The sequence below is a fragment of the Helobdella robusta genome, assembly GCF_000326865.2.
Source record: "Helobdella robusta unplaced genomic scaffold HELROscaffold_16, whole genome shotgun sequence".
NCBI classification, from domain to species: Eukaryota; Metazoa; Annelida; class Clitellata; order Rhynchobdellida; family Glossiphoniidae; genus Helobdella; species Helobdella robusta.
The window spans coordinates 2,725,104-2,737,042 of NW_008703893.1; the positions used below are offsets into that span (position 1 = coordinate 2,725,104).

The 11,939-nt window shown below is 32.9% G+C and overlaps 3 protein-coding genes across 3 annotated transcripts; 2 read left to right on the top strand and 1 right to left on the bottom strand.

Annotated features, from left to right (window-relative positions):
• Positions 1–425: 425 nt before the first annotated feature.
• On the top strand, positions 426–1,586 carry HELRODRAFT_75560 (hypothetical protein; the record flags this gene model as incomplete). Its single annotated transcript, XM_009015638.1, has 5 exons — positions 426–469; positions 567–647; positions 967–1,082; positions 1,184–1,272; positions 1,458–1,586. 5 exons carry the CDS (start codon positions 426–428, stop codon positions 1,584–1,586), a joined length of 459 nt encoding a protein of 152 aa, XP_009013886.1.
• Positions 1,587–2,105: 519 nt separating this feature from the next.
• Positions 2,106–5,175, top strand: HELRODRAFT_75396 (hypothetical protein; the record flags this gene model as incomplete). The annotated part of the gene is made up of 11 exons (XM_009015639.1): positions 2,106–2,278; positions 2,382–2,466; positions 2,612–2,739; positions 2,912–2,984; positions 3,145–3,189; positions 3,338–3,468; positions 3,736–3,859; positions 4,091–4,094; positions 4,257–4,446; positions 4,531–4,684; positions 4,972–5,175. The coding sequence occupies 11 exons, from the start codon at positions 2,106–2,108 to the stop codon at positions 5,173–5,175; spliced, it is 1,311 nt and encodes a 436-aa protein (XP_009013887.1).
• Positions 5,176–6,136: 961 nt separating this feature from the next.
• Positions 6,137–7,789, bottom strand: HELRODRAFT_75439 (hypothetical protein; the record flags this gene model as incomplete). The annotated part of the gene is made up of 6 exons (XM_009015640.1): positions 6,137–6,237; positions 6,436–6,534; positions 6,668–6,791; positions 6,979–7,066; positions 7,354–7,502; positions 7,610–7,789. The coding sequence occupies 6 exons, from the start codon at positions 7,787–7,789 to the stop codon at positions 6,137–6,139; spliced, it is 741 nt and encodes a 246-aa protein (XP_009013888.1).
• Between the last annotated feature and the right edge of the window lie 4,150 nt (positions 7,790–11,939).

Below are 11,939 nucleotides of genomic sequence, written 5' to 3' on the forward strand. Positions count from 1 at the left end.
ATTTTTTTAAAATGTCAAATTTCAAAATTGACAATATATTTCTGAGGAATCAAACAGTCGACTAAATGTTTATTATGTTTAGGAACAGCCTTTATGTGCAGAAGCAAATAATTTTGAGTAAAAGTTTCGTCTAAACTTTCAAATAAACATTTGAAATTGAATTTGTGTCAGTGTCTTTAATTAGATTTTATCTTATTATTTCATGACTGTATATATTTGCATAAAAATCTACAGTATGAGTTTATTACAAGCACGATTTGACAGATGTTGAAATACACATTACACATCTATGCATCGTTTAGTTAACGTATGAAAATATTTCTTTGTGTTTTCAATTAAGTTCACTTTTTTGTTTGGCGTTTAAATTTTAAATGGCTATATTCGTGAATTGTTCAATAAAAATTTCGTAAGAAATCTAGGAGAACATGTCCACGCCGGCCAGACGCAGATTGATGAGAGATTTTAAAAAGTAAATTTTTAGCCAACTTTTGAAACGTTTTTCTAATCTCTCTGTCCTTTCCTGATAAAATTCCTTCTATGTAAAATTCTCCCATTTTTTTTCTTAGGCTGCAAGAAGATCCTCCGGCCGGCGTTAGTGGAGCCCCCACTGATAACAATATTATGAAATGGCATGCTGTCATCTTTGGGTTGAGTAAAATTAATAACTCATTTTTTAACTAATAAATTGGAATCAGTGGTAAAGTGACTAATTTGTTTTTTGTAATTTGAAATTAATAATGATTTTTTTGCCATTTTGGTGATGCAACATTCAAGATTTATTTCAACTGTAAAGCTCATTTGAATCATAATTCATTATATTATATTTTATGCTTTTATTATATAAATAATTAAAATTTAAATAATTATTTTTTTTTAAATAAAAATGCTGTCGTTTAAGTATTTTTCAAATATATTACAAATTATAAAAATTAAATGTTGACTATTTTTCATTTGTATAAAATTCAGTCCCCATGACACTCCATTTGAAGATGGAACATTCAGACTGACGATTTCCTTCACAGAAGACTACCCCAATAAACCACCAACCGTTCAATTCATTTCAAAGATGTTCCATCCCAATGGTATCATATTACTTTTTAATTTACAATATAAATATAATTTAAAAACCCTAAAATTACAATTTTAATTAATTATATTAGTTATAAATTATTTTTATACCAAGTGTATGCAGATGGCAGCATTTGCCTGGATCTCTTGCAAAATAGATGGAGTCCAACATATGACGTTGCGGCCATTTTAACTTCCATTCAAGTAAGCCTCATTTTATAACTTTTTTCATTGTCAAACATTATCTATTATTTTGTTATTTAAAAAATTGAATGCTATATTAAGTAAGTGATGTATGATAATTTTGCTGGATGATATTGAGAATCATTTCAATTACTTTTCTTAATTCAGATAAGTGATTGAATTATAATTTTTTCACTAATTTGCAGTCACTTCTCGACGAACCAAATCCCAACAGTCCGGCAAACAATACCGCCGCCCAACTATACCAAAGTAACAGGAGGGAATATGAAAAGATGGTAGCTATTGTTGTCGAAGAAAGCTGGGTCCACAGATGAATTTTTAATTTCAAATTTAACTTATTCATATTTTATAATTATTTTTTTGTCAATTTGTCTAAATAAATAGTGTTTCCTAGCGTTTTTGATACTATTTGCTAGCTTTTTAAAGGTTGTCATGTATATAAAATATATTCTATTTATGAAGGTTGAATCCCGTCGTGTTTTATTTTGGATAATTGTTGAAAATTATTTTCTGCCAGATGGCAACGTTCAAAGAATTTTGTAAACAAAGTGAAGTTCACTTTTAATTTATATTTTGCGTTAACTCCTTCGTTTGATAAAAAAAATAGAAGAGTTGTTAAACTGCGAGTATTTTCAATTAGAAAATAAAAAATGGAGACTAAAAAAGATTCTGATCAGTTGCTGGCTTTAAAAGGTTCTCAACAAATTATTCAAAATTTTATTTTAAAATTGTTATTAATAGAAAATATAAATTCTAATAAATAATAAATAAATAACCAACAACTTTTCTTTTTCATTTAAATTTTTTTACTTTTTTTTCTATTTTTGTTAGTCATGCGACTGACCAAACCAACTCTGAGTTCTTCCTCATCTTCCCTCCTTCAATGCGACCCCAGAGATATGCCCAACAACTCCTTCGAGATAAACGCTAAATTGGAGACAGATGTTCTCCCAAACTTCAACAACATCTCCCTGGGTAGATGCATCATTTTGCCACAAAATTTTGGGTTAAATTTTTAAAAATTTTATTAATTTAAAATATTTATAAAAAATAATAATTTTTACTGATGAAACACTCATAAATTTGTTTAACAAATTTTCTTTCTACAGAAATATATTTTTAGGTGAGACATTCACCAGCTACATTAGTGTAAATAATGAAAGTGATCAGATATGCACAGACGTTCAAATCAAGGTTTCTATTCATTTAATTAATTATTCCCTCAGAAATTTATAGACTTCAAACACTATATACTTAATATATTTATTCACTTTAATTAACTATATTTTAATTTTTATTACTTATTGTTATTGCTTAATTACCTCCACTACCTTTCTAGGCTGAGTTGCAAACAAGTTCGCAACGACTTGTGTTGAATGTCCCCGGTCAAACGAGGTCAGAACTTCAGCCCGGTTCCAGCATCGACGAGATCATTCAACATGAAGTCAAGGAACTGGGTACACATATGTTAGTGGATAGACTGACAGATGGATGAATGAATGTGTTAATATAGATAGATGAATAGAAATTATTTAAGGATACATAGATTTATTGATTGGTTGAGTAGATTAATGAATGAAAGAATAAAAACTGTCTGAGTGAATGAATGAATGATTGAATGAATGAATTAAATCCACAGACTTGTTTGTGCAGTGAACTACAACACACCTCATGTTGAAAAGATGCACTTTAGAAAATTCTTCAAATTCCATGTTAGTGTCTGCCTTTACATTTATTATTTTCATTATTATTATTTTATTGCAATTATTATAAATATATTACATTATTATTCTATTATTAATATATTATAATTATTATAAATAAATTATATTTTTATTTCGTTATTATTTTTCTGATTATTTTTCCTACCAGGTTTTGAAACCCCTAGATGTGAAAACAAAATTTTACTCGGTTGAGGTGCAGATTCTTTTAAATGTTTTTTTTTAAAATTTTATTTCATCCATCCATCCATTCCAACTTATAAATAATATTCAACACGATAAAAACAAATAATAAAATAGTAATAATTAATCTATTCAAAATGTGAATTCCAAAAATTCTAAAGTCCGATGAAATTTTCTTGGAGGCCCAACTGCAGAATATAACACCTAACCCAATGTTTCTTGAAAGGGTGTCTTTGGAACCTTCCAGCCCATACAAAGTTGAATCACTCAATGATGTGCATACCGTGACTGGGTATGTATATCTTTGTGTATGTAACTCCCTTTTTTACTATATTTATCTATCCTTTCTCCTCCCTTCTCTATCTCACTCTCTTTCTTCTCTCTCTCTCTCTTTCTTTTTCTGGATTTTCAGATGATAAAGTTTAGTGTTTTATTTCTTTGTTGCTTTTGAAAGGTTTTTTAAAAATCTTGTTTGGTTGGTTCTTTTTCAGACTTGCCCAATCATACTTTTTTTAAAAATATTTTATATGATTTTTTTTTCAACACCGGCCAGCAAGAGTTCTAACCAGACCATCTTCGACCCTGTCGTCTTCATCAACAGCCAGGATACAAGGCAGTATCTCTACAAGCTAACCATGCAAAGACAACCAGCAACAACGACATCCAACAACAACAACAACACTGTTGACTCTAACTTATCTCTACCACCATCTTCTTCCTCCTTATCTTCTCAGCCATCTGGGGTTCACCCCTTGCTGGCTAAAGGTTTTTCTGGGAGTTTTTTTTCTAGATTTTTTAGTTAAATGATTTTTAAAATGATAGTTTGGTCACAGTTTTATTTGCTTTCTACTCTTAGTGTTGTTAAAATATTAAATGTTATGTGGTGGTAGCAGCAGTAGTAGTAGTAATAATAGTATGGTTTATAATAGTAGTAGTGACAATAGTCCTACCTTGGGAAACTGGGTCTCTGGACGTTAAACGAAGATTGATTGATTGATTGATTGATTGATTGATTGACAATAGTAGCAGCAGCAGTAGTAATTAAATACATACATACATATATATATATATAACCATCAGGACTTTTCAACATTGGAAAACTTGACATTGTTTGGAAATCAAACATGGGTGAACGGGGTAGATTACAGACCAGCCAATTGCAAAGAGTTGCCCCAGGTACAGGTGACCTTAAGGTCAAAGTCATAAGGTCACCTGCAGAGGTCATGGTAGGGGTCATTTATTCTGTGGCCGTTTCTATTACTAATTGCTGGTAAGTTATTTGGTTTGGCTATATGTGTGTTTGTTTGTATGTGTGTGTTTATGTGTATATATCTGTATCATATATCTTCACCAGTGAACGACCAATGGATCTAGTAGTATCATTACACAGCAATCACAGGCAAGGTTATGCTTGGTGTGGTCTCAGCGGCCAGCCAATAGGAAGGCTCGAAATCGGGGCGAGTACTGTCCTTGACCTTGAAATTATGATACTCATCACTGGCCTGATTGTAAGTTCGTTTTTAGGAATTTTTTTTCTATCTATTTTTCATTTTCATGTCAAGTTATTTTTTAATAAATTGTTATTTTATTCGTTGATCAGTCTGTCTGCTCGCCTGTCTTGTCTTATTTATATTTTTAGTTCATCCAATCCATTCATTTATTCATCAATCATGCATTTATCATGAATTGATTTATATATCTTTTATCCATTTATCTAACAAACAAATAAACAATCAAACAAACATTCATTCATTCGTTCATTTATTCACTCATTCATTCATTTCCACCCACACAGAGCGTATCAGGCCTTCATATCACCGACCAATTCCTGAAGAGAACTTACGAGAACGATGACGTCTTCCAACTTCTAGCTTACGACGGTCACGGCTATGATTACGACGACGACGATCATTATGACGTCACCAATGGTGGTGGTGTCGATAATGATGCCAATGTTCGAGCCGGTGGAAAAAATTTTGAGAAATTTTGTGGTAGCTGAGTTGGGATTTTTTTTTGTGATGGTGATGTTATGTTATGTATCTCTAATGTATTATGCGGTTTGTTTGGTTGTTTGTATATCTGTCTGTCTGTCTGCCTATCTCTCTATACCTCTTCGTTTGTCTGTTTGTTTTTATTTTGTCGTTTAAATTTGTAATTATGCAAATAAATTTTAAACAGTTAAATATCTACGAGTTCTGTTCTAATAAATGAAACATAAGAAATCTTAAACTTCTATTCACTATTAGCTAGTATAGCAGTCCTGTCGTCGTTTCGCCATTAGTAGGTGCTAAAACACGGAGGGTTTCAAAACGAATTTGTAAGCCAGAAGACACGTATTTGAATAGCAAAGCTTAGCAAATGAAACGTTCGAAGAACAGACAATACACTTTTTAAAGGATTTGCTTTTATGTCTGTTACTGTTGATGTCTTCAAATGATAGGATGGTATAGATATTTTCAAGTAATTCTGCTGATTCCGACTGAGTCCGATACTTCAAAGATCAAATTAGGAGTTGTTTGACAACTTTCCCACGCAAACAAATCACACAAAATCCGAAGAATAAAATATGTAAGTAAGTAAGTAAATAATGGCGTAATTATCTTTAATAAGATGACGTCATCGTCATAGTTATTCATCTGTTGTAACCTTCTAGCCAGTAGGTCTGCATTTCGCCTTTACCCTTGTGGAAAAATTTTTTAATAAATATAATTATCAAATATTGTGACGTCATCACGATCGTCGTCATCAATATAATAATAATAATAATGACTATAATAGTAGTAGAAGCGATAGTTTCTGTAGTAGTAGCAGCAGTAGTAAGTATAGTAGTAACACCGATGATGATAATTTTCTTTTTCATCATCATCGTTGTCGTCGCTATTATCAATCTAATGATAGTACTGATACTACTGTTAATGACGACAACAACAACAATAATAATAATAAATCTACGTCATCGTTTACGTCACCTTGATGAACATTTTCTCTCTGGGGACGATTGAAAACTGTGGATGTCTCCTTAATAATTCTCTGGTCGTCGGGCTTATATGAATCTTTTTAGCTGTCATATTAATATAATTAAAAGTCATTATTATTATTATTATTATTATTATTACTACGGTTGTTAATTGTTCTAAGAATTCTCTGATAATTAACTGGAATAATAATAATAGTTGTAATAATTATTATAATTTTAAATAAAATAATTAGTACTGTTAGAAGTAATAATTTAAAGAGCAGTAATATTACTAAACTAAACCTTCGCCATGGGATTCCATCCTACTTGCTGTATTAACGGTATCGCCGAACAAACAGTACCTTGGCATTTTCAGGCCAACTACACCGGCCACGGCCGATCCTAACATGCGGACGGAGAATAGTAAAAAAATTACTAGTACTAATTACTACCCAAGTCTTAACACTGTTTGGCGTTTGTTAGTATTTTAAATATATTACACAGTGGCATTGTTACGTTAATTAGCATTACTAACCACTATGCAGTCCGATTCTCAACAGTAACTCCTCACCAGGCAGATGACTGATTTTGAATAAATCAGAAAATCTCAAAAGACATAACGACAACTCAGCCATCTGCCTGGCGTGGTCTTTTATTATCTGTATTATAAAAAGTGTTATTATTATTTATGTTACTATTACTACAACTACTAGTATGGTACTGCTATTACTGCCGCTGCTACTACTACAATTTGTACTACATAACAACTATTTTTACTACACAAATGCTACAGCTACTACTTAAACGAATAATATTGTAAGTAATTTTTATTAAAAAGGTTCTGACCTTTGGCACCCCTGAGGCCACCATGTATGCGTCGCCAATCGTCTCAACTTTGTAAACTTCATAGCATTCTATGCGCTCGTCAAAACCGCTTTTGGTGAGGCCGGTGACGACGTGAGGATGACGACAATCGTGACGTGATAATGATGATGATTGTGATGTGATGACGATGGCGGTGAGGATATCATGGTATTCGTTATGTTATTACACACAAAAAATACAAACAAGAATACAAAATTCATCAATAATACAAATAATATACAAGCAAAATACAAGCAGAAATAGGCAAAAATCTCAAAAATTCAAACAAAGCACAAAGTATAGATGCAAGAATACACAAAACAAAAATAAAGATAGACAATAGAAACACGATAATACCTGTACAGCTCATTCAACATGCTGACGATCTGCATGGGCGTACTGCGAGATGAAATTTCGGTAAATTTGACGATGTCGCTAAAATATATTGTCACTGAATCGTAGTGCTTGGCCTCAACTCCCTGGCTTGACATTAACTGTTTGACTACCTATGAATAATAATAATACAAACAGTTATCATTATCTTCATCAACTTCGTTATCTTCCACAAAAATTAGCCCAAAATCGAACTTAACCTCTAGGAGACATAGCTAACCTCAGCTGGTAACATCTGATATAGCAAAGCATTTGCTCGCCGTTTTTCAGCCGTCAGTTCCTGCGACTTGCTCTGCACTGCAGCCGCAAAGCTAGCGACTTTAGCTAAAAGTTCATTCAGCCGAGCTGAAAACCAAAGAAGTAGGCAGAGAGCTACGACTGTGCTTATGACAAACGCCATTATGTATGCGATTGTTTTAGCTCTCATTTCGTCTGAGTAACTATGATGATGAATTGTGATGAATTATGATGAAACGTGATGAATTATGACAAATTGTGGTTTATTAATATGGCTTGTTCTTGGTTGTTGTAAAAATGTAAAATGATTGTATCGTTATTTGTAATAATCATGAAGATACTGATAATGATGATGGTTACAAAAGTAACGATGATGATGAAAAACCTAGTTAAATTAGTCAGCAAATCAGAGAGCATGTTGTTTTTCAACTGTGTAGTCAGATCGATAATGAAGGTAAAATTACGAAACCAATTATTCATATCGATCAGTCTATCCTCTCCCGACCTGGATGAATGAATAAAATGAATGAATCAATGAATTATCAAATGCACAAACAACCAAACGAACAAATGAATTATAAACCAAGTTTATTGATACATGTACACGTATAGTAACTCAAAACAACACATGTCACGTAGCAATTAGTAGTAGCAGTAACAACGATAGTATTCTACAGTAGTAACAGGCAGTAACAGTTAGAGTCATTATTATACCATAGTTACTTATTAAAATGGTCAAAATTTGCACTAATTAGAATTAGTATAGTAATCAGAAATTTAGTACAATGACTTATTAAAGCAGTCCAGATCTCCCATGTAGTTATGTCTTATATGGTCCAGTCTCCATTTATAGTTAGCCGGATATTCAGTGGCGTTCATCGCTTGGTTGTAACCCATTTCCGTTTCCGGGTCTAATTTGAAAACCTAAAAAATAAATTTTTTTAGAAATTGAAATAAAATAATTATAATAAATAATAATATCGAAAGTTCTACTACAAATAATAATACTATTATTGCTACTGCTGAAGCTTATAATACTATTAGTACTGTTGAAATTTCTTACATTAAACTGCTACTACTACTAAAAATAATAACCATAATAATAATAACAACAATAAAACGAATAATAATTAAAGACGTAATTAACTTGATTCAGGAGGTTGTCGGCTGAACCTTCGGCGAATAGCATGTTACTGTAGGCTGAGGTGGTCAGCTTACACTGGCCGTAGAACAAGACACCCAGGGCACGCATTTGTCCGTATGAATCAACCACCTGACCAATTATTCAACTATAGTTATTTAATAGTAGTAGTATTAAGTAGTTCTTGTAGCAGCAGTAGTAGTAGTTGTAGCAATAGAAGTAATAGCAGTAGCATTAGTAGATATAGCAATAGAAGTAGCAGCAGTAGTAGTAGTAATAGCAGTAGTAGTAGTATTATTGGTATCTGTAGTAGTAGCAGGAACAGTTGCAGTAGTAGCAGCAGTAGTAGGGATAACAGCAGTAGCAGTAGCGTATGAATCACACAACAGACCTGTCCTAATAAATTAATGGATACAGGGTGCTTCCAAAAATCCGTCACAGCCGGTACTTTGATGAAACCGGAACCGAATCTCAACAAGTATGACGTCACTTCCGTGTACGTTTTAAAAGTTGCGTAAGTCAAGTCGGCGATAATTGAGTAATTGCTCGAAAAACCGGAACGTAGATTAATGACAAATTTTTGAAATTGATTCTTAGTGTTGAGCGGAGTATCGGCCAGTTTGAAGTTTTCCGGCCAAATGGGCAGATCTGAAAACGCTTCATCTGTATTCGTCTATGTAGTGTTTTGTTCTTATAATTATCTATCATCGATTATGTTATCACTATGTTTCATCTGTTAGTTCTTTGTTAGCAAAAGTTGTCGCTAGTAATAGTAAAAGTAGTAACCGCAGTAGCAGTAGCAGTAGTAGCAGCATCAATGAAGTGCAAAATACCTATCCGTAACTTTATTTATTCGATGAAAACCACTCAAAATTAACGCTATGGTTAATATGAATAAAACCATAAACACTCCATTACATAATACTAACCTGCATAACGAAACAGTAATTTTACCAACCATAGCTATTGAAAGCCGACTCAAACTGATGTTGTCATTAGAATTGGCGGTCCATACTTTCATGCCTCTCTCCAGACCAAGGTTGTAGACAAAAGTTTGTAGACTGTTGAGTTGGTTGAAATTTGTGATGCACTGGTAGGCAACGCTGTAGCCAACTATCGATTCCTTTCGTAAATTTTCGGTCGAAGTGTTTTTTGCTGTTGTTGTTTTGTGCTTTATTATGACGTCATCGTCGTCGTTTGGTATGATTTATTTTCATCATCCAATGTTAAACACTTTTAAAATCGCACATTTGGTTGTTGTTGTCATCATCTTCGTATTGTACGTATATATAGTTATTATCATTATTAATAACATCATCGTCGTCGTTATCATCATCAGCAGCAGCCGCATCATCATCGTCGTCGTCATCATCATCTCACCTTCAGATCGATGCACACCAAGACGAGCAACGCAAGCACTGGCAGGAGAACCACCGTCATCATCTTCACGATCGTCAGAACTCTGACCACCATCATCATCATCATCTCCATCACCGTCAACATCATCATCATTATGTTTTGTATCATCATCATCATCATTATCAAAACTATCGTCATCGTCATCATCTTAAACAATGTCGTCATCATTAGATAACAATCGCCAATTTGATAGATGTCGGATAATCACTTTACCATATCCAAGAAAGGCAATTTCAGTTCACCATCGACAACAACTTAATCAATGTAATCACCCCCACCATCATCATCATTATTACCATCATCATCATTATCACCATCACCATCATTATCATCATCATCCAAACCTGTTGGCTCGTTGCTTGGTGATTATATTATTAACTCTCATAACGGCTTCTGCTTCCGAAATGGTAAGTGAAGGCGCCTGTGTCCTCATATGTATCTTTGACCTAAATGCAACCCCTTCACGTGATTGGCCGGTTAATTGGGTCAGGTAGTTCGATGATGATGGTTGATTTTTGTTGTTGTTGCTGCTGCTGACTTTGTTGCTGTGCATGATGTTGAGGATCGACAACTGGGCGGCGTCTGGTGGTGGTGGTGCCGTTGTATGGTGACTCGATGGCTTCAGTTTTTTGCTCGTCTGGCTGTTAGTCTGGTTGTTTGTCTGGTCGTTGGGGTCTGTCTGGCTATTGTTGTTTGTCTGGCTGTTGTTGTTCTCAGCCATTATGTTAATTTTATCCTTAAACAATTGTATGGATCTAACTTTGCAAATTGAAGTGTTTAAAATCTTTTGAAAAAACTGACGCTTTCATCTTCTTTTATACCATGTCAAGATGAGCACACGCACACACAGACACACATACACACCACACACATACACACACACAGACACACATACATACACGTACACGCACGCGATATTTTCAACCAGAAAGATTATCAAACTGACATTTTTAAATTTAACCCATGCGGTTCGACTATTCATCTTTTCGAATACTCTTTTCAAATGAAAAATGACAGCAAAATTAATTAATTAATAATAAAATCCAGGTGAAAAAATACAAAGATAAAAAAGTACAAATTTTTTATTCTCTGGAGAAAATGTTTCAAAAACGATGAACTTTGTATAAAAGCACGCAGCATAGAAAAGAAATAATAGTTGATTATGCACGCATTTAAAATCTTTAAAAATTACATACATACTCACGCACACACAAGCAAACAAACACACAAACAAACACACAAACAAAAAAACGCATATCATCGCCAATTTTATAAAATAACTTCTTTTCCTCTAAAAATATTAATATAAAATGTCAATCAATCATTTAGTTGTACACAATTTTTTTTATAGAATAAGCATTTTTATGTATAAGGAATTATAAACACACACACACCACACACACACACAAACACACATATATATATATATACATATATATATATGTATGTATACACGTATAAGTTTAAGATGCTAAATTTTATGCCAGGTATACGCATACAGATACAGATAAAATAACTCTTTCCTAGACAGAAGATAACGCTAAATAGTGTGCGTGTGTGTATACTATACATGGAATCACGAAACAAAGCGACAAGATTTTTTTTAAATATTTGAAAATTGAAAAATTAAAAAGCAGGTAACAAAACAAAAGAGATAATCTATTCTCGATTATTTTATCTATATTTAAATTTATAATTGCCATACATAAAAACTATTAATATATCCATAATAATATCTATAATATTATTGCAT